Raw genomic sequence first — 24,092 nt, forward strand, 5'->3', positions numbered from 1 at the left:
TTAGCTAAGCGTTGTTAGTCCATTTGATGTTGGCGCTAACGAAATTGATTTTTGTTCGAAAGTGGAAAAGGATTGTCAGACGGAATAACGCATTCCTATATCTTCTATCTATATAAACAAAAATGGAAGGCCAAATGTGTTGGTGTTCCCTAAACCCGAGGAAGGAAGGGTCCGATTTGAGCTGTCTTTATTTTGTAATATTCTCTGTATGAAACATGTATTCCATGCAACGGAGAAATATGTTATTTCCAAATGCTTGAACAATCTTGAACGAGAATTGTGTCTGAAAATAATTTTATATTATAAGGACGAATTTCGTCGGGTCAGCTAGTATGTTAATATTTTTCAAACGACCACTCCATAAAACGAAGGTTTTCCGGTTACATACCGTTTCAATAATCAGTTTTGATTTACAACCAAAACTTCAAAGCTGAAATTAACAAATTGAGTTATCACAGTTCCGTTTTTGGAAGAAATTGGACTATATTCACTTAGTCTACGGTTTATCGAGCTAATGATCATTTATAAACTCATAAAATTTAGTTCGCAGCTGCGCAATATATTCTGTGTTCACATTTGTTAAAATAAACTTCAAAACTTCAAGGAAAGTTTCATGAGATGTGCTATATAACAATACCAATTAGAATAAACATTGAATAAGCTATCAATCTTTGCTCAAAAGTAAGTTTTGTATTTTAGTTTTCTCCGATATGATGGTGAAGACATTTGAAGACGGTTTGTGAATACATTTAAAAAAAATCACCTGGCATCCCTGGTGTTGACAGCCGATGCGCCCCTTCAGTAACGCCGGTGGATAGAGTTGCCAGCTCTCGTTCATTTCTGCGTTGACAAATGGTATTGTACAATTTTTTGCGATTTTGGGAACGCGAAACCGGATCTGGGATTCACTTGTCTGTAAATTGGTTTCTAAGTATGAAATCTAGAATCCAGAATCCAGAAATACATATTTGGTTTGAAATTTTATTGTGATGAATCAAGAAAACTAGGAATTTGTTTCGGCAAAGATCCCTAAAGAAAATAGTCGTTTATCAGTGGCAGAAGTAGTTATGAATAAGTCGAGAAAGACAAATGCAGTGACAGACGAACGAGATCAGAACAGATGAAATCATCGATACAATTTAAAATATGTATGTAAAAACCCCGCAGCCATCAGCGAGCTTACAGAAAACATGGGTTTACGAGTACGACACTAAATCAAAATATCAGATTATCAGATTTTTTTATTAAAAATACTATGGGGAATGCGTTCCAGCAGTCGAAAAAGATAATACACTAGTATACACTAGGACAGCTCGAATTATTTCATCGAACCTCAAGTGACCCAGGATAGTACTCTAATGGAGAACATAATAATGTTGATAGATAAACTTGTATCTCCCCTGTGAGATTCTGGGGAATTTTTCTTCCAGGCATTGTTATATTGGATTCCCGGTCGAGTTCCATCTAGAATCTTTTCAGTTCAGCTGAAAATATTCGCGCATCGCCCATAACCCACTCAAGAGACCCTTCGGCCCACTCGTAAATAATCTATTCCGTGCCATTTACATCACAGATCTCCCGCTGCGCCAAATATCGACAACTGCCGTCAGCGTTTCCGAGACTTCGTTCTGCTGGGTGGATGGCAAAAAACGAGCCCTCACCGAGTGCTGGAGGACCGAACCGCGAGGGAGCAATGTGCATATAAATCTACGATCCCTAAATTGATTACCCTACACGTCTCCGGATGCCTCTGCATCCGGGGTCCGGCTAATATGACAAAACGCCCCCTACGGGGATCAATCGTTGCCGCAATCTTGTCACACATAGACTCGTCGTTTTGTTTTTTTTCTTTTGCCTGCCGGATGAACCAAAACTAGGTCACGCGAGAAAAGCATCGAGATAATTGCCAAATGTAAGGCCCACCACCCCCGGTTGTCGTGACCACCCTCTCCAACCGATCTCAATTTTCATAAAATACCGTCATACATACACATTAGGAGAAGAAGCCATCGTTGTAAAGTTTGAACATTCTCCCTAGCCCCGATACCCCTCGCTCATGTGTTCAATATGAGTGGTATGGATGTTAGCTTGGGTGAAAGAAAGAAAAAGGATCCAAATGCAGGACACTTTTGGAATTCCGTTTTGCCTCCCGCACAATTCAGTGCTGTGTGCGAGTACACGAAAGTAGGGCACGAGTGCGAAGGGCACATGTTTGGTGCGCCATCGGCTGGTTGGGGGTGTATGGGTTACTCTCGTTCTCTTTCGCTCTCAACGGACGAAAGTGTGTGTGTGTGGATACAATGTTGCTGACGCTCGTTACAGTGTAGCTTTTCTGTGGAACCGTTTTCCACCCCTAAATCCGGTGGACCAAAAAGGAAAAAGGGCGCATGTGCTTCTACCGCGGATTGAGAGTGGCTGAAAGAGAACTGAGTTACAAGTCTCGACGCAGAACGACCGGGGATCGTGCAGTGGAACTCAGAACCTGACGAGCATCGGAATCAGCTGCGGTAGCACTGGAATGGAAACGAATGTGTGTGATATGCTGTTTCTGTCGAGCACACAAATGAAGGCCTTGCAGTGCTGTGCCATTGATAGGCGCTGTTTTATGTAATTCATGCCCCTCTTGGCGTCAGACGAGAGGATTTTCCTGAAAAGGTGGAGAGGGGCGAGAGGTTTGTCAACCGAAAACAAAAATAAGTGAAAAGCCAGCGAATCTCTGCGACGCTAACGCAGTGTGGCAGTGCAGGTATTACGAAACTGATATTCTGCCACCTTCTTCGATAGTGATGTGGCGCAACGATGGCCAAGATATTATGTAAGTCGAGCTGATATTTTATGTTTTTTTTTTTGGATTTCATTTCGGAAAGTTAAAACTCGTGGAGTTCGAGAGTGGAGCGCATCACCACAAACACATACACACACACAGCAACGACCGGGGAAACAAGAGAAAAAGGCAAACAAGTCCTGAAATTGAGATAGAAGATTGGCAATCAAATTTTCGCCAGATTTTCCCGATCCGGGTATCCGGGAGTGGACTGCTGGGAGGAAATTGATTGGGATTCTCCACTTCAATTAAAAACACGCTCTGGTAGGTTTTCCCCGACATTAATTATACCAATAACTGATATGTTTGGTTTTACGATTGTCGATTTACGTACAACGGCAACATTTGTGTTAATAAGCCGATAGAAGAATTGTAGGAAAAATCTACAATATCATAACTTTGACTACGAGGGACAAATCTTCGTTTTCGGGTAATAAAACTGTCGAGTAATCCGGAACCATCGCGGAAGCTGGTCGTCAGCAGATTTTGATCCGGTCCGGAGTTTTTCTCTTTCTCGTTATCATCGTTTCCCGAACCAATCAGACAAGCGGCCAGTTGTCAACGGTCGTACAGTCATCAGTTTTATCTGGGCGGTAAAGTATTTCCATATCATCATCAATGGTCTAGACAATAAAAATAGATTGAGTTCAATTGATCCTTTTGAACGAGAACACGATGCTCTTTCGCAAAAACAATGTATCGATGAGTTGAACATTGCTCGTGCAAAGCTGGTACCGAACGAGTTGAATTTCATGCGTACAAAAGGCCCCGATGGCCTCGCCAAATCCTAAATCCACATCATTGCCGGAAACATGATATGGGTTCATGGATACGACACGCAATTCACAGTCAAATGGGAGCGAACGAAAGCAGATTACCTATTGAACCAGGAACCAAAAAAAACATGTCGTTTTCAGTTAAGAAAGATATGAGAGATGCCATCACAGAGAAGTCACATTTTTGCACCTCTCTTGTGCAATATTTGACGGATTCATTCGAAAACTGTTTGGAAAGCGAAGTTTTCTATAGTTACAAACGAAGCTCTTCTTATCATTGTAATATTCGCAATCCTTTACAATATGTAACTTTAACTTTAATTCAAAAATATTGTTGATTTTTTAACTGTATTGTAGATAACTATTTTTCATCAGAAGATCAGATCGGAAGTCCATTTTGACAGACCTGAAAGATGGTTTTGGCACTAGTGGTGCTGCGGCTTTTTTATGCCCTAACATCAACCAAAATATGACGAACGGTCTCCTGAGAATTATTAAATTTACGGGTTAGCTCTCTCAAACTTGAACGACGATTTTCGAACACCATTCCTTTTATTTTGTCGATGTTTTCAGCAGTTGAAGAGGTGGATGGTCTCCCTTGACGTGTCAAATCGTTCATCTCACCTCGGCCACCTACCGCGCTTTCGAGTTGAGTTACCAAATGTATTCTGCAACATTTCCAACGTTTCGGCACGAGAAATTTTGTTTGTAACACAAAATTTCACACAATATCTCTGACCAATAGAAGTTGTTTATCTTTGGTTATTTTACGTCGCCGCGGCGACTCCAACACCTGTTTCCTACCTATCAGACTCAACAACTCATGAGTCGGGGCAACAGTTTTTCTGTTTTATAGTGACTTTCAACAATTTCAATTTCAGGAATGAGAATTGAACTCGTGACCTTCAGCGTGAGAGATGCGGGTTTTACCACTACACCAGATCGCTTCCACAAATAGGGATTAACACATATGTTGGATAGCGAGATAAAATTAGTTCAGTTTTGATAAATAACGTGCCACCTCTTATGATCATCAAATTGATACATTAATCGAGAATTATATTCGGTACACGAGACGTGAATTAGCAGATTCACTTCGATATATATATATATATATATATATTTATATATATATATATATATATATATATATATATATATATATATTTATATATATATATATATATATTTATATATATATATATATATATATATATATATATATATATATATATATATATAAACCCGTGTCACGATGTTCGGGGTCGAACTTGTCCGATTTTGATGAAATTATGCACAAAAAACTTGGTAAACATGAGTATGTAAACTATATACAATACCGCTAGGATACCGATTACTAAATATTTAATACCGATTAGAGTGGCTATGCAGAAAAAAGAATTTTTCCTCAAATTTTGCTTCAAACAATACATTTAACCACAGATTTAAACCCCTATACCCTATTTTTAACCGCGATTATAGTATTTTTATACAAACAATATTCAAATACATTAACCGTCGGTCGTGTTTTAAACAGAACGAATTTATTCATGTTGTTAAATGACAAATGTCGCTAGGCCCGCTACATCGAAATTTCATCCACGCATTCGCAAGTAACCTCACTTCGTCTAAAGACAGGCGTTTCGACGGCGAGCTGGAAGCTCGATTTACAAAATGACAATCACGCTTTTTTCATCAATTCTGATAAAACACCTGTCTAGATTCAATGCGCAAGCGTTGCTAGAATCATAGATGGCGACTGCACAGTGACGCGAGAAATTGTGATTCGAAGAAGGAAAAAACAATAATCTGGAATTCACCGCTGACATCAAATGACTATCTCAATGTTCTTCTTCAATAGCACTAACGTTCCATACGTTCGCCTTCTCATCGTAGTATTACTTGCATCATTTTTAGTAGTTGAGTTTATATATCAAGCAACACGCCTTGAATGTATTCTGAGTGGCAAGCTCTAGAATGTGTGTGAACACATTTCAAGTCAGAAGTAGTATCGTTGATGAAAAATTCCCGGCCGTTCTGACAGGACATAACTAATAATGCACAAACATTTGACAACGTGATCCACAGCCACAGCTCCTTGCAATTTTGTATTTTGTAATCCGTTCGGCTCAAGTCCAATCGAGTTGTGCAAATGTGGTAATCTTGCGACGCAATCGAAATAGACAATATTGAGCTCCGTGTTCCATTTCTGTGAATCATAAATGCAAAATGGATATTCGAAAGGAATAAACACGCTTTTCAAACAATTTTTTTTATGAAAAAATTGATTCTAAATATCAAATACGTGTTCCATGTGAACAAGCAACATATTCTCTGTAATTAGGGGGAAAATCTTGAATGACAACGACGAAGTAATGCGATTCCAAGTAGGAACGGTACATCGACTCCATTACAGTTGTCTGGCGTATCGTTGGTTTCCCAATTCATGAACGAGACCCAGCAGTTATAAATTTAGCTGTCCATATTGAAAATAAGAAGCGAGTATTTCCCTCCAACAGCATTTGAACGAAATGTATATTGATTTCTTTTAATTCATTTTTATACTTTACTACAAAAATATATATATATTTTTTTCTTTTTACATTTATCTTTTAAGGGATCAAACGTTATCGTCGATGGGGATGAGAATAGGTCATGAGGGTGAGATTGGGTCAAAAATGGAGAAAGCTACTATTAGTAATATTTTGACAAATATTGCGAATATTTTCGAAAGCTGTGAACTGTTCATCAAGGAACATATCCTCACTACTTTCAATGTATCATAATCAACTGTAGTACAAATAGTTTTTGTTTAATAATTCATCTGTTTTTCTCCGTTTTTGACCCAATCTCACCTCCATCGACAGTGCGTTTATGAAATACATTGCATCAAGGAACATCATATAAACTTCGGTTGAAATCGTTTCATTCGTTCTTTTTATCGATCACATTCGAATAATTTTATAGATCGTTAAAACATTCAAACACGCTTACAATACATTAGTTATGTTTTATATAACACACAAAATATTCTCTAGAAATTATTATATGGCAGAACACATTTGCCGGGTCAGCTAGTAAGATAATATAATCTACAAAATAAGTTATATTTACCAATTACAAATTACAATTACAACAATAATACTTTCTACTAAAATTGTAGTAATTTCTATAACAAATTGGTTTGAGTAATACAACTTATACTGTATCCTGGAAGTTTCAAATAAGAACTTGTGTTAATTAATTTTTAGACCTGGCCGACCATCAAAATCAGTTTTCGTTTATGTCAACTCCTGGGAAACCAACATCGACCCCATCGACCACTTTGAGAACCCCTGTATTAGAGCAGAATGGCTTCTGAGGTAAATATTTACTATTGAAAGACTGAGAAAATTGTCGTTCTTTGGTATTAATTTTTATTATTCAGGAATGTTATCATGAACAAACAATAATAATGTGGTAACTTCAAGAGTTTTTACGATCGATCGACTAGGCCGGAGAATTGTCAATGGTCTAGACCAGGGGTAGTCAAATGGTGCTCCGCGGGAAATTCATGCTCCGCGAAGTTATATATTAGGCTGTCAAAAAAGTCCTGCGGTATTTTTTTTGAATTTTCATTTGTTCATAAAATTAGTTACAATCATCTGTTTTAAGTCAAATATGCGCCGTTTTGTTCGATGACTTGTTCCCAACGAGATGCCAACTTCATAATACCCCTGTTATAGAAGCTCGCTTCCTTATTGGCAAAAAACTCGGATAGCCAATTTTCACAGGCCTCTTTTGTGGCTAACTTCTGACTACCTAGCTCGTTCGCCATGGACAAAAACAGGTGGTAGTCACTTGGTGTAAAGTCCGGACTATACGGCGGATGCAAAAGAACCTCCCATCCGAGCTCCCGGAGCTTCTGGCGCGTCACTAAAGAAGTGTGTGGCCTGGCGTTGTCCTGATGGAAGACAATGCGGCCTCTGTTTATCAAAGATGGCCTCTTCTTCATGAGTGCTACCTTCAAGCGGTCCAGTTGTTGGCAGTACAGGTCCGAATTGAGCGTTTGGCCATAGGGAAGCAGCTCATAATAGATTATTCCTTGACAATCCTACCAAACACACAGCAGAACCTTCCTGGCCGTTAATGAGGGCTTGGCCACCGTCTGAGCCGCTTCAGCGGGCTTCGACCACGACCGTTTGCGCTTCACGTTGTCGTAAGTGACCCACTTTTCATCGCCAGTCACCATCCGCTTCAGAAACGGGTCGATTTTGTTGCGATTCAGCAGCGATTCACATGCGTCGATACGGTCAAAGATGTTTTTTTGCGTCAACGTGTGTGGCGCCCATACATCGAGCTTCTTTGTGAATCCAAGCTTCTTCAAATGGTTAATAACGGTTTGATGACTTATCCCCAGCTTTTGGCCGATGCTACGGCTGCTACTATGCCGGTCTTTCTCGGCTAATTCAGCGATTTTGTCGCAATTTTCGACGACAGGCCTTCCGGAGCATGGCGCATCTTCGACGACCTCTACACCAGAACGAAAACGTTGAAATCATCGTTGTGCGGTGGAAATGGAAACTGTATTGGGTCCATAAACTGCACAAATTTTATTGGCAGCTTGAGATGCATTTTTGCCTTTGTCATAGTAGTACTGTAAAATATGTCGGATTTTCTCTTTATTTTGCTCCATATTTGCGACACTATAACTCACGAACGACTTAACCAAACAAAACACTGTCAAGGACTATATTATAGCGCGCAAAAATACCTTTCCAACAAGCTATAGTATGACTCGATACAATGAATACAACTAGAACTACGCGCTTACAATGACACCTCGCGGAAATACCGCAGGACTTTTTTGACAGCCTAATATTATCTTGTGGTCAGATGTCGTGTGATTGCGATGCGCAACCTAAATAGAGTTGTTCCCAGTTGGGTGATGTCAATTTGTTTTATTGATTAAAATGCAGGTGCTCTGTCAAATGTTTTTGCTATAAAAAGTGCTCTGCCATTGAACAAATCTGAAATCCCCTAGTCTAGACAATAAAAATGGATTGAATATAATTGATCCGTTGAAATGAGAATGCGATCTTCTTCCGCGGTATAAGAATAAACACTATCAAGTGCGTGAAATAATCAAAGAAACAGAATCACGGAAGTGGGCCATGGCCAACGGCGAGTCTAAATTTATTATCAAAAGTGTTGAGAATAGCTGAATCTGTTGTGTCCATTCGAAGCCAAAAACAGGATCGACTCTGTGCGCGTAGCGCGCGTTACGTAAACACAGCAAATGAAAATGGAACGATGCAAATGATATGAGAAAAAGCAGCTGCTGCGGCGGCTGCTTAACCTTTCGCTGGCCGTCCAAGTGACACAAACGCATTTGCATTTTTGCGTGTGAGCTGTTTTTATTGTCCGAACAAGAGAAGAAAAAAACAGTCCACAAAACGGATAAAGCGCTGGGGAAGGTAATCCACAGCATAAACAGATTCGAACACGAATGGGTGTGATCTCGTTCAGCGATTTTTATTTATCTTCACTCCTACGTTGGACCCCACCCCCCTATTCCAATCGTTCAACTGATATTTGTGCGGACGACAATAGAAAAAGTTTCACTTTTGTTTGGGTCGATCTAATTAATAAAATGGAGCTACTATCCTCCCCCATCTTCCTTCTGAAACGTCGTGTTCCAAGGGTGGGGATGTAGATGTAGTTGACAAGTTCGTCGTATTCATTTGGAGTTTGGAATGAAAGATGAATAAATCGATATCTCCTACCCTACAGACACAAAAAAAACCTATGTGAGGGAGAAAGATATGATATGCACCCCCTGCGAGAAAATGAATATGTCTTGATTGTGCTCTATAAAATTTGTGAGCTCGTTGATGAGCTTACCAATTTTTACTTCAGTTGCTGTTCAACAAATGTGCCAGAAAATACCATACGAAAATCGCTATTGAAGTTTTTTTTCAAATTATTTATTTATAATTTTATAAAAATTTTATTATAATTCTTTCAAATAACGCACGTTACTACTGTGAAACTGGAATAGTTGGATGCTGACATTAACCATCGGGATTGCTTTTATGTTTTACATTGATATTCTGATCTACAAGAAATGCAAGCAGACTGTTTTGTTGCGATATGGGCATTTTATACGCTTCTCCCTCAATCGTTTCGATGGTAGGATGAGGACTTGATGATTCCATAGGATGGACTTCGTTTGATTGCCTAAGAAAAATTCTGGCAGCTTGATGCTAGACATCATCTAACCGCTGGAGACTTGTCTCGGCGCGTTATGGGCATTTGTTCCGCCCCTTCGGTGTGGTTTCAATGGGTGATTTTGTCACCCAGCTAAACACTGAGAAGAACAGCGAATTTTATAAAAATATTGGATTGCGAAAAGGAATTTAGCTTTTCCCACCAGAAGAAGAAGATCCTAGATGTGCTCCACGTATGTTTTTCAACAATGCCTTTTTGACTGGTTCGTCACATATCATACGCCAGATCCTCTTCATTTGAAAGGCTATGATCGACTTTAAAACACTGGGTGCGGCGTTCAATATCACGACAAATGGGAAAAAAGCGCGACAATTTAGCATAAACGCAATGAAAATCTTAATTTTTCGAAACGTCAACTTGCAAAAAGTAGACTATGCCCCATCCACAGTATAAGGAAACAAATTTTTGAACGTTCGACTAGTGAAGAGACATGAGGATGACTTTTTAATCATGAAAACAGTCAAGATTCGTCCCGAAGTTGAAGTAAAACTGCTTTCAACCGCATCGATAGTCAGGGTTTGACGGCAGAATCACGTACTCGAAAACATTTGTATTTCTTCCCCTATTGTAATCCATTTTGCCAATGTCTGTTTCATTTCCGATTTTCGTGTGTTCCGTTTCAGTTAGTTCCCTTGCGCTTGACAATCGTTGCGTTGGCAGCGTTGTCTATTGACGAATTTACGTTGGATTTACAACCAGATGGCGCAGCTAGTAAAATGAGGATGTTTTGTTTTTTTTGGTATGAAATTCTTTCAAATTTTCTAGAAAAATCAGAATTTATCTTCAAATTTCCCGGTTTCATGTATTATTTTCACGCTGAAAAGGTTAGAAAATCATCATTTTACAATGTGCTATGTGTATTACGAGGAATGGCTTGTTATAAGTATTGTAACTTTATTTTTTTTCGACTAAGTAAACGATGAATAGGGTGTTTTGCGCTAAAAATACTGCAAATCCCTCTCGTATCGGCCCCTACATAATCAATGATATCAGCCAATTTGATATGAAATCGATTTCATCGCAATTATCCACAGTATCAATAACCGATATGCATTATCAAACATAAAATTTTCGAAGATTATCTATGACTTTGGTCAAATCGCGTGTTGAAACCATCGTAAATATACAAAACTCCAACTTTCTTACCATATACTGACGACATTCAATGGCTGTAATGAATCTAAATTGAAATAAAATAAATAATCACCACTGAGTCTTGCTTTTCAGTGCGTAAAATAAACATACACCCTCACTTTTGTGGTTCTGACCTCTAATGTAGATGTCGCATGAGCTGATTCAGCTTTGCGTAAATTCGTCAATTAGCGATCTATCGTACAAATCTACACCTAGGCGGCGCTACGGTGAAAGTGATGATGGTTTTAAATTTTGCAATGTGACTTTATGGAAGGTTTGTAGTTCTTTCCATAAATTACAATGTTATAATCATAAAAGATCATTTGATTGCGATGGGTTTGGAAGAAATTTAGTTCTGTGCAATTTTATATATAACATGTTATTTTCTTACCGCCTTCAGTACTGTATAAATATTGACAATGGTTGAATAAAAAAAAGGAAATTCGAGAGCACAATCAAAAACAAGTTGAAAAACGCATGGTTCCTGCATGTGAGAACTACCTTGAAAAGTCCAGAAGAAAAATGTACGTGATTTGTTTTCGAGTTTCAGGTTACATTGGGCCTTTCACGTCACGTCACGTCACTTCACGGTGAAAACGAAATTAATTGTATGCAATTTGTATGCACTTCATTTCGTTTTCACCGTGAAGTGACGTTCGTGATCAGGCCCATTATCATCATAATCTTAGTTCAAAATCAAAATCCAGATGTCTTACCGATCCTTTACGTTTTGCGTTAGATCGCCAATTCGTCTTTCAACTTGTGAGGCTGATAATGATAATGGATTTTCAGGTTGCAATGAACACGCAAACTGTGAAAAAATATTGAACGGAAACTGCGTCTGATGATGATTTTATATTATAATGGGGCCTGATTCTCGAATATACTACACGATGGAAACGAAATTGAACTACGTTTTATGTGTTAGTGAAGTGTCGACGATAATAATGAGTTTTCAGGCAGAGTGAGCACTAATAAAATAAAAAAATCATTCATGAACTTCTTCGTATCCAACTGGTGTTCAATGTGAATGGAAAACTTTGTTCTCTTCATGTGGTATAATAATCTCATACAAAAATTTCATCTGAACATAATTTGACATTATAATGATAAGTTTTAGTGGGAAACTAATTTCGTATCCAGATGTCGACACCGTACCGTTGTCATCGCGGATACATTTCATTTCGTTTCCACCGTGAAGTGTATTCGGGAATCAGGCCCAATAGTGAGTTTTTGTAGAAATAACAGAAATTGAATAGTTGAATGGTTAATAGAGAAGTACGAACTACCGTGTTTTAGGTAATAAAATAACATTTTGTAAAAATTTTCGTTCAAACATTGAACATTTTGAAATTGTCTTCTGGCCTTCTAATCTGATAGAGAATTATTTGGGTCCCAAATTGGAGAGTCATAAATTTACTTCCGAAGTCTGAATCTGTGATCTGAATTTGGAATTCGAAACTGGATTTTAAGTATGAACTCCAAATCATGAATCTGAATCATGAAAAGTGTTTGATGAAGGAATCAAATATGGAATATTTTTGCGGTATCTAGATCTAAATTTTAGATTAGAGGTTAAGATTCCAAATTTCAATTGAAGTTTTTGATTTCAGGTTGCAATTGAGATAGTTGGAACGAAATAAACATTATTTCATATATCTCAATATCTGCCGTAATGTTCATGAGCCCAATTTTGTATGTCGTGTCGAACGACCTTCGGATTGTCTACTACGCGTTTGAACGAAAACCTCCGATTTCAATTCAGACAGGATAGTTGTAGAAAAATTCACTTCGAGCGCAATACAAACAAATTAAAAAAATATTTTGTAATGCGCGTTTTCGCTCGATCCGAGAGTGAATGGAGTCGGGTCAAGTTGCCCGACTCGAAGCACAAAATAGAGCCCAAAAATAAATGTAGACATTGATAGATATGAATATAGTACCATATGTGCCATTCTTCTTCCTGAATGGCTTTAACGTTCCCAGAGGAAATTTTGCCGTCTCAACGTTGTATTACTTGCGTCATTTTTTCATAAGTACTTAGTTGAGATTTCTATGCCAAGTAACACGCCTTGAATGTAAAAAAATCTTCAAAGAAATTAAAAAGTTTTCTTGATAGACCATGTCCCGGAAACTGGGAAGTGGACAACCAAGGTCCGCACACAAGGTAAAAGTGATGCAATCGGTCAAGAAGAATGTGTAGCGTCCTCAAGGATGATTGAAAACCAGTTTAGTCTTGAACCCTCAATTCTTCGAAAGTGTCCAAGTGTCAATTCTTTGAAAGCTTCCATCGCTGAGGCATGGGCTCTAAGGTCAGAAATTTGTTATATAGGCGTATTCTCGATATCGCATTTTAAACAGGCTAAAATACATGGTTGAATAAAAGAAAAGAGATTTTCCGGTTCAGCTGGCGATTCGATTACAAGCTGTCGACTGTCGACTTCTGTGTCGACCTTCGTGTTTCCTCGAACATCCAGACGATGAGAACCTTTTATATAACAAAATATTTTTTCGAGTTGAGCGCGTTTCCCTCCCTCTCTCCGTCTATTGTTTATCTCGCTCATTCACTTCCAATGACACTATGGTTAGGAACGCTAGATTTTATGGAAAGCATCGATGACTCGGAGCGGCGGTGAGCATATGGTGATGGTGTGACAGCATATGCACCAGTGTTGGAAAAAATCATCTTCGCTAAGATCAAATGCATAGATTTTCGGGCTAGGTTGCATCGAAAACCTATATATTCCAAACGAAAATTAAAATGACAGATCCAGGCAACCATTGAATATGAGCAAATGAACTTTTGTCCTTCAATATGTTTTGATGTTTATTTTTTCCACCCAGTGTCATTTTCATCTTGATTATCGGAAACGTCAGAACTGAATTTCATTTCAGCCAAATGAATATCAGCTGTTGTTAATTTCTAACCTGAGGCTGCTGTGGGGTTGGGTTTTGTAGTTGTCGGATGCCGTAATCGGAAATACCTTATGAAATTCCCGATGTCGCAAATGACTTGACGGTAGCTAAAACCACTCGTTGTATCCATTCTGCATATGCCGTTGCTACCGTCTCGCCAAATAAAATTTATTTTGAACTTAAATTCACTGCCAGAACGAATATCGTTTCGGATGTGATGAATATCAATTTGATGCTTTTGATACCCAAAGTATAAATAACAGCGAAGTTATAAACCCCACTCAATGTCGCATTCATTCATTATAGCAAATTCGCTCATGCAACAGCGATATGAACAAAATGAACTCGTTTGTTATTGTCATCAATATAATGAGGGCAGTGTGTTTCAAGCTGAAAGAAAGTCATTTACACTGGAACAAAATCGTATTCGTTTCTCGTGAATATTTGTTGATATTCTAAGACACTGATATGCACTGTTCAACTATGAAGGGACAGTGTGAGACAGACACATTTTGAAGAGAGAGGATGAGAGAGAACAGAGATATTGTGAACCCATCATATTATACGGGGAGTTCTAGAGAGAGAGATGAAATGAGACTGCTACTAGTTGATGATTGTGATGAGATGAATAAGTTGTTTTGAGCAAAAATTTTGCTGCGTTTTTTTCTGCGGTGAATGGTGGATATCGCTCTCGCTGTGACAATAGGTAAGATGATACATAAACTCGTAACTGAAGGAAAAAATTATATCGGAAAGTATTTTATGATTGTGGCAACAAATGGCGACAGTGGTGGTGGGTTTGTGATAGTGGTGGTTGTGGTGATGAATATAAATTTTCAAGGCCTACTGACGTATTGTTTTAATATCGGCTGAAGGTGTGATTTCAGGCGGAAAGTAGGTGATTAATGTGATTTGATGATATTGGTTGCATATTTGTTTGATGTCCAGCGATGGAATGACGCGATGATAACGGCTCGACGTGGCTGTGGTGAGTAAGCAATTGGCGCAGGCAACGAACTTTTTTTTTGGTGAGAACACGCAGCGAAAACACAAACGTACACGAACAAAGCATGCGGTGTTGTTTTTAGAGGTAGAAGAGTATTGTTTTTTGATTTTGGTGTTTTTTTTTGAGAGTGACAACTCACCGAAACCGGTTTTCTGGTGGAGGGAGGATGATTGCTGCGTTTGCTGGAGCAGTGTGGCGGCTGGAGATTGACCGAATGGTCCAAACTGCGAGAATGAACTCTGTTGGTGCTGGAATGCTTGACTGGCAGCACTGGTGACGGTGCTGGTGCCACCGCTGTTGCTGCCGGCAGTGTTGCCATATGGGTAGCGTTGGCTGAATGGGGATTTCTGCTGGGCCAGAGCAGACATAATTTGGTGATGTTGGGCCTGTTGTTGCTGGGACATGACTCCACCGGTACCACTGGACGACGACACGGACGAGACAGAGGTTTGCGATGAGGCACCACCGATAGTTGACGACGGTGAGGATAGCCCAGTCCCGGTTCCGGTTTTTCCAACACGGTTAACTCCTGTGCTTGCGCTATGATGCGTACTGTTGATCTGGTTAATCTTGGCAATGATGCTATCATTATTGCTGGCGGCCGCCAGGACCAGATTTTGGGCGCTACTTTTCGAAGCGGAGTTGTTGTTTCGCTCGGCTGCCAGAGCCGAACTCAGGTCATCGAAAATGAAATAGCTGTGGCTGCTACTGTTCTGATCCGGTGAACGATTGTTTGGCGTCTGCTGCTGTTGCTGCTGCTGCTGCTGTGAGGCTGCTGGTGATTGTTGGCTATTTAACATTGGAAATCCTTTGTGTAGAACGGCCTTTTACACGTGCACGGATGACGCAGAATGATAGTAAGAACGATCGTGAATGGAGCACGTGTTATGCTTTCTGAAGAACTTTATGTTTGGGTTTTGATTATTCTCATGAAACACACTGTAATTGCACTTATTTTTGATTTGCGTTTTTTGTGGCTTATGCCTCAACAAACCGGTACGGTACTACTGAGTGACATTCAACAAATTTTCCCGTGCTTTCGCTGCGCGGTTATGGCAATTGGCGAATTGGAACGAACGTTGAATGCTAGGTGATTACTGGACGTATCCGACGTATCTAATGATGCTAGTTAATAATTGTATCCGGTTATTTACAAGGCGACGATTAACCCGATGACAGATGGTTTTGACGTTCCGTTTGTCGTGTTGTTGTTGTTGTTATCCGTGCAACGCTGTATTGTCGTTGTCGTCTTTACAGAATTAGTACTTGTTGTGGAAGTAATGATAGTGGTTGAAAAATTGACCCACTCACACACTGTCACCATTTGCTTCCTAAAACTTAGAACCTCGAGCAATATTTCGGAATGATTAAACTGGATTGTGGTATATATCGTGACTTTGGAACGCACGCTTCCGCATTTATTTAGTTATTTTTGAGGGGAAGTTGCGTTGCCTTTTTAAACCATGTTACTGTTTTCTTTTCAGATTTTCTTGTTTTGTGGTTTATGTTCTAGGCTAATATTTTGTTTCTTATCCTAAAATGCCGAAAAAGAAGAGGTAGAAGGGAGAGAAGAGTTGATAGAAGAAAAAACACATTAATTAGACGGTTCGAGTTCCGGGATTGGCTGTTGTTTTGGTTTTGTTATTATTTAGAAATTGGAGCGGAGAATGGTGTCGTGACAGATACGTGCGTATCGCTGGCTTGGCTCGATATGGCAACACTTGCGCAACGGGACGAATATGTGTCAGTTTTTTTTTGTATTATCGTCTCAGTAAGCCGTGCTTTGGGTGCTTGTTTTTCACCACAGTTTGTTTCGTCTATGAGATAAGCGAAATCCAGACGAGAAAATAAAAAAAAGAATGATCAACAGCAATAATAACAAATTAGAACGACTGATGGACGAAACAGAAAAAAATTAGAACACAATCTTCCGAACTCAAAAAACCAGATGACGAATGTAGTAATAGTCACGCGAAGCAACTGAAACCAAGACCGAGATGACGGCGAGAAAAACGAAAACTCAAACACGACAAAACAACAGCATTTGTCACGCACATATGGGATTGCAAAATACGCCAAAGAGATGATGAGAAAGGGAGGCAGAGAGTGACTGAGAGCGAGAGAGAGAGAGCAGCCTACTCGCGCTACCGCTGACGTTTTAAGTGGTGAATCGAATGCTTGTCATTGTTGTAGCGCCGCTTCGTTTGTGTGTTGTTTGTTCAGAAGTTCTACCCGAGTTCAAGGCGAATCGGGCCGGACTGTGGGGAGAGTGTTAGCGTGGGGTGTTTGGGCGCTTTCGCGCGTTGAGCAAGCCAGTTGACTTCAGGACAATCGACACACAATCGTGTATATGCGGGGTAATAAAAATGTTTGTCACCAATTTGTACTGATGCGGATTGATTACGATAGAGTTTACAGATGGTGATTTCCCCGCTGACGGGTAGAAGAAGCCATAAGGTATTTGAGTAGCTGGAAATCCTCTGGATGAACCGACTCGTCGCAAACTAGACCATGCTTGTTTGTTTCTATTATTCTGGACAAGTTTGAGAATTTCCAACTTTCAGCGAGCTTCGCATAATCGAACGTGTCCCCGTTCGGGACTTGTTTTCAGAGAGTGGACATTCCATGTCAAGACAGTTCAAGCGAGGTAGGCAATATCTGTTTATATTTCTCACAGACTTGAGAGATTCGAGGGAGAAACCTCGAATGGAACTAAACGAGGAAGAGATTACACCGATCGCCGTCTTGGTGGTGGCAAAGTAAGCCCCCGTGTGAAGAAGAGACACGCCACGCAGCACACAGCAGTGCCATACTGGTTTCATCATCACAAAGCTCATTTGAATATTCAAATAAAGCGAGAGCACACCGATCGCGAGAGGTTGCGGATCAGGACTTGGATAAAATTTGACTTTTCGGTCATAAATGTCCAAAACAACGTTGGTAAACAGGGCGGACGGAGGAGGCGGTAACGATAATTGATGGAACCAGTTTCCAACGAAGGAACAGAGACGCAGCAGCTCAAACACACTTTCGGAAATATGGCCGAATGAGCGCGTTACGCTGCGCTAAGCTTGGAACAATGTGTGTTCTGAATTTGAGCGGAAGTCATTTATCGCTTTCGAAATAATCAAAATGCGACGAAAACGATCTATCTAACACGCCGATGCATCTGGTGGGCTTTGGGATGGGAAAGGTTCTGGTGGAAGGGTTCTCTTATAATCCAGATACAAGATAAACGCGAGTGGCATGGCGGCCATGTGTGTCAATGATAAATAGCGGCCTTGTGGCAGTGCTGCCCATATATGGTTATTGTGAATCTTCATAAATACGTTACAATTATTCGTTGGAAATATTCGGTTGGAACAAAAATACGGCACCCCTCATGTCTATCGGAGCAACAATCGTCAAAATGGAAGCTTAATAGAAAGTCCTGTAAACTCCAGTAAAATTAATCTTCTATGACGCTCTCGAAAGTGACTCACAAGGCGACTCAAAACGACATATTTCATCATATTTGCAGAATTCTCACCCTACTAACCGGAACTTAGCCCAATGGACTACAGGGTCGGGTAAATTTTGGAGGTCAGGACCAGGGCGAAACGCATCAAAATTTGGAGGAGCTGCAGCGATATCCGAGGCAGAAATGGGACCGACTTTCAGCCGAGGATCTGCGGCCGATTGTCGAAAAATTTGTTGCGCACACTTTGAAGGGTGTCTCTTTGGAACTGGCTATATTTGCCAACAACTCATGTTCTCAATACGATAGTATGATCCTCAATTAAAGGAAGGTGGAAGAACTCCTCTGGATGAAGACTTCTGAAGGAGTAATTGATAATCTTGAAAAGCAAAGAAAAACGCTTCGAAAGCCCGATAATTGTGTTGATTTACTGGAAACGTTTCGTACAGGATCGGACATTGCAAACCTGGATGCATTGAATTGACAATGGAATGACAATGAACCTGGATCGTTGACATGCATCTTTAAAAAAAACAGAAGCAAAACAACTGTTTCTATGGCATCATATGTAAGCACAAGTAATGCTTATTAAAAGCAGAAGTTGTAGCATTTGCAAATTTCCGTATTTCGTTTTCTTTTGCATCAAATCGATCTTATATGAGCATATGAAGCACAGCATAGCAGCTGTTCAATGTTTTGTATGCGAATATAGTACTGCTGCCTGGCTATTGCTCAACGTTTGCTGGTTTGAATGTATTCATTGATGCAAGCCCAGAAGAAACTACATTAGTTTTTTTTTTCTATTTCCTCTAAGCCTTCTGATGCTTTTTGCTCAGAACTCATCAGAACTTATTAGTTTTGAGATTTCTATGGCAACGGGACGATTGGAAAAAATCATTAATTTCTGCGTTTAAACAATATGTTCAGAGAATGACGTATTCGTTTTTCGATTGAAAAGTTCGAAACTGTACTAGAATTATAGGCCAGATAGTTTATTAATTCCCCGAGTGTACTCTGTGTTATTCCACGTCTGTTAAGGCCCATTTATACGTTGCTTGAACTGACTTGACAGTGAGCAGCTACTGACCCGGTGAACTCGCTTGACAATTGGTTGACTCGCCTTGTCCATTCACACAGTGTGAGCTGCTGGCGAGAAACTAGAAACTACAACACTAGTTTACCAGGGATGCCAGGCGATTTTTCAAATGTCCATCAAACAGTCAGAAACAGCATTCAGGTCCGAATTTGTCAGATTATTGATCCGAATCGACTTCTGTATTGGCAGTTTTCGTCTCAGGTTTTCAGTTGAATTTATCATTACATAATTTTATCGCGAAATACACACTGACCGTGTATGAAAATACTTTGTGTTGAATTTCTTCGAACTGAAGGTACTATCCGAAAAAGGCAAACATAAAAAAGGATTTGGGCCAGAAATTGGATGCAAAAAAAAGGAGTAACCAATACAATATTGAAGGAACTCTACGATGATGATACCCGAGAGTACAGAGCAGTGTTGAGAATAACACCTGAACAGGTGGATACACTGCTGGATTTAATTGCTCCAAAAATACAACGCTAAAAACACATGCTATACCTGCAAGAGTGAAATAAGAAATGGCATTGATGTGCCATTCTTTTTCGTTCAGATTACTGTCAATCTTTTTTAGAATCTCGAAAGCATCCATAACTAAGATAATTCTGAAGGTATGTAATGCTATAAATGGTAGTCTAGAAGATTTTTTCAAATTTCATTTCGCCTTGACAGCAGCTTCGTGTACCAATTTTTTAAATGAAAATGATAGTAGATTTACAGGTGGAATAAATACGCGTCAAAAATTAAAATAGTGAATGAAAATGGACTTTTTCAAATCGAATATGTATTCTGTTTCTTGAGATAATACTTTTTTTTGCAAGTAGTGAGTGAATTTTGATTGAAGATTGTATCTGATAATGATTTTATATTATAGATTTTCCAAAAATACTATCTTAAAAAGAAAGCGTGTGACGCCAGCGCGCAAAACAAAATAACAACGATTTTGTTTAGAAAATATGAGAGTTTTATTTGTTTTTGCAATAATTTTCAAGTCTGTTCATAGCTTCGCATATTTTTGAATATCTTCAAAATGGAGACATTTCTTCACATTTGGCATTCCTGATTCGAACGCTAAATGCTGTTTTTGAAGTTTTGGGGGATGCGAGTGTGAGTAAAATCAAAAAACTTTGAAGTAGCTTGCACACCGGATCCCACATGACACTAACTGGCATGATATGTTCACACGGTGTGAGTAGCTGCAGTGCAGTAACCGACTCGTATGCTTACTCGCACCGTATAAGCTAGGCTTTACACCTTCGATTTGTAAGTGTTCCATTTCAGCTAGTTCCTTAAGAAAATGTTTTGACCAGCTGGGTGCTATGATTAATGATAAGATCGTTAGAAGAATCTCAAGCAGAACTGTCAGTGGGGAACTCAATTCAAGGCAAAACAAAAAAAAATCGATATGTTGGCTTCTGTCAGTTCAATAGGGGTTCAATTTGGATGTCACCTACGTGGTTTTTACAACCATAGTATCACTTTCTAAATGTAATGATCAGGTTTGCGCGGGCAGAGAAGCTTGGAAATAGAACTAAATTAAAAGAAATATCGGTTGTTTTATACGGTTATTACAGCAGAAACAGAAAGTTTTCCGCATTACCTCTCCATCGAAGTTTGTCACATATTTTGCAAATTCAGCATCAAAAAGCCGGAAGAAGAGTTGTACACTGGTTTAGAACCGCCAGATCTCTAATTCACTGAATTGCTGAAGATGTGGGTGCATGAGTACGAACACATAACACAAACATCAGGAAAATGAATGCCCAAAGAGCCAAGACCGAGAATTTTGACGTAGAACTACGTCTTTCAGGAAGGGTGCCAAATCAGAAAACAGGTCACGTTTTTATGAAATAAAGTTAACGTTAATTACTATTTTCACTGTGAACGAATTCTCATGATTTGCATACCAATCGAATCGGAAATTCTCTAAGCTTTGTTTGATATGCTATACATTACAATTCGTTAATCTCTAAACGGTTTAAATTCATGAAAACTGGAAGAATTTCCTATTTCCCATACATTTGTTCTGCCGATTTGTGTGCTAACCCGTATTTCGAATGCTTATAACTCGAACATTTCTTAACAGATCGGAAAGATGTTTGCATCAATTGATAGGAAATATTTCTACGTGTCTATCACAATTAATAAAATGTTTTTTTCATTAGATGAACAATTGAGTAACTGTAAAATGTCGAGCGTTATCTAAACGCCCTAACTGCCAAGTTTTTATTTTCCCAATACAGACTTCAAAATCGATGTACCTGTGGAAATCCGCTTTGCAAATATACACGCAAAGGAGCCGATCTGGCGTAGTGGTAACATCCATGCCTCTCACGCTAAAGGCCACGAGTTCAATTCTCACTCCCGACATTCTTCCAAAAATGGAAGTAAAAGTGACGAACCAGCCAAATGAGTTGAAAGTCACTATAATACAGATAAAATATATATATATATATATATATATATATATATATATATATATATATATATATATATATATATATATATATATATATACACGCAAGTTGGGGGTATTTTTGTTCCCACCGAGCTGTGTTTCCCTAACACGGACTTCAAAATCAATGTGCGTGGGGAAATCCGCTTTGCAAATTCATGCAAGTCGGGAGTATTTTTTAGCGTTGAGTACTTTTGTACTCGTTTGTCGTTGTGCAGACCGGAATATGTTTCCCTAAAACGTACTTTTAAACTGAGAAGCCTGGGAAAATCGTCATTTAAGATACTAGAGGTGAACGATCTTTCGCGGTTCGTGAACTACGTAAACATAAGATGTGCAAGAATTTCAGAGGGAAATGTAAAATACAATGATCGTTTGACAATTCTTCTGTTCACATATTTTGGTAGTCGTAGGCATCATATCAAACGTAAAAGGACATTCATCTAATTTATTTGTAACGAAGAACATTCTATTACAAAAATTTCGATTTCTAAAATTCATTCTAAAATAATATTCGAAGTGTTAAACAAGTGGATTGCATAATGTAATTGCGTAGTTCTACGTCAAAAATATGCGGTCGTGTCCTAGATACAACCCTTCACAATTTTTTTTCACATTCTGTCAAAAATGTACCGAAAATTGCTCAATAAAACACATAATGTTCATGAATCATACGAAGTTACAGTATCCGAAATAATGCATCCATGACAACGAATAATCAAATCGTGCATTTCTAGAAATGGACCACAGTTCCCGTCGCGAGTTCTCTTCTTCTGTCTTTTTATCGACTGGCAGTTGTTCTTTGAGATTTGTAAAGTTTTTGTGGCTGTAAATTTGATCACAGAGGTAGCTTCTTGAGATGGTGCGTGATTGTGGTACATTATAAATATAGTACACACACTTCAAATGAACTGGCAACATTGCACACTGAAATAACCCTAAATGACAGATCGTACCAAAGCTTCGCGTTAGTACAGAGGACATTCTATTCTGGTTATAAACAATATTTTGGCAGTCCCCTTTTGGGGGATTTCTATTCGCGGTACTAAATTAATAAACTGTATGCTGTAATCTAAAGGATATTGGGCCCTATTATAGAATTCGAGGCGATAAGAATTTTGCTCGTTAGTCCTATTTTACTATTATGGAAATCGCGCAATTCGATAGCACCGAGCGAGTGATAGCTATCGATGCAAGTGTCAGAACTTTTCGAGTTGTTTGGTTCACTTGTTGCATGTCTTCAAAGAATTATTTTGTTTTGGTTTGCGTCCCTGATATTTTCCTTTAGGAAATATTTCAGAAACGCTTAAATATATGCAATTTTCAACACATGTTCGTTTGTTTTGATTAGTATTTGTTTTACGGTGCTGCCAGAATTGTCTACACAAGGTAAGTGTTTTCAATCACCACCAGTTTGAACGACTCGTTGAACATATGAACGCGAATGTAAACATTGCTCGAGGTATTCGTGGAGGCAGTCCAAATAGAATCCCGGCGAAGGAAAAGTGAGAGGAATTCAGTGAGGAGCTTAATGCGATGAGACCATCAATGCGTCTTGGTTCAGAATGGCAGAAAGTAAGTGTTTCTTCTACGATACATATAACTTTATAAGTAAATTTTTAGAGGCGAATGAACTGCAAAGTTTAAAGCCTCTTAAAAACAAAGAAAGAAGAAGAAGTAAATTTTATCATATTCTTTGAATTACTATAAACCGAATTTCCTACCTAAAATGACTTATTCTTGCTAGCGTACATTAGTACGTGTTACTTTTGTCAGCAATTTTATTTTTTATTGCTATACTGTACCAAACTTTCTATACCGTATATAGAGGTGGGCAAAACGGTTCACTTTAATGAACCGTTCAGTGACCAACCGTTCACTTAAGTGAACTAGTTCTTTTGAGCAGTTCACTCAGTCTTTTGTACATTGGCGGGATATGTCGGGATATATTTGTTAGAAATAACTTAGCACAATAGAAAATCAAACTTTGATTTTGAAATTTTAATTTTGTTTGAGTCGTTATTCATTATTTTCAGCATAAACTAGTATTGTGCTGCTTTGCTTACGATGTATTGCAATAAATGCTATAGCAAAACTGTACCCAAACCGCGAACGTCCATCTCAAAATTATCGAGCACAATATGATATAATATAAAAC

At 38.9% G+C, this 24,092-nt stretch overlaps 1 protein-coding gene across 4 annotated transcripts in view; it reads right to left on the reverse strand.

The window, feature by feature from the left end:
- The window catches only part of LOC129763156 (RNA-binding protein Pasilla), a 151,096-nt gene that overhangs the window by 88,467 nt on the left and 38,537 nt on the right, over positions 1-24,092 (reverse strand). For 3 of the 4 annotated variants that reach the window (XR_008740811.1, XM_055761960.1, XM_055761959.1), the window contains exon 2: positions 15,066-16,460. The exons of the other annotated variant lie outside the window; for it this stretch is intronic. Coding sequence is in view for 2 of the 3 variants with exons in the window: in XM_055761960.1 (XP_055617935.1) it covers positions 15,066-15,726 (661 nt within the window). In the remaining variant the exon portion in view is untranslated. The remainder of the gene's footprint in view (positions 1-15,065; positions 16,461-24,092) is intronic. 4 annotated transcript variants of the gene reach the window in all.

The sequence above is a fragment of the Toxorhynchites rutilus genome, chromosome 1, assembly GCF_029784135.1.
Source record: "Toxorhynchites rutilus septentrionalis strain SRP chromosome 1, ASM2978413v1, whole genome shotgun sequence".
Lineage (NCBI taxonomy): Eukaryota > Metazoa > Arthropoda > Insecta > Diptera > Culicidae > Toxorhynchites > Toxorhynchites rutilus.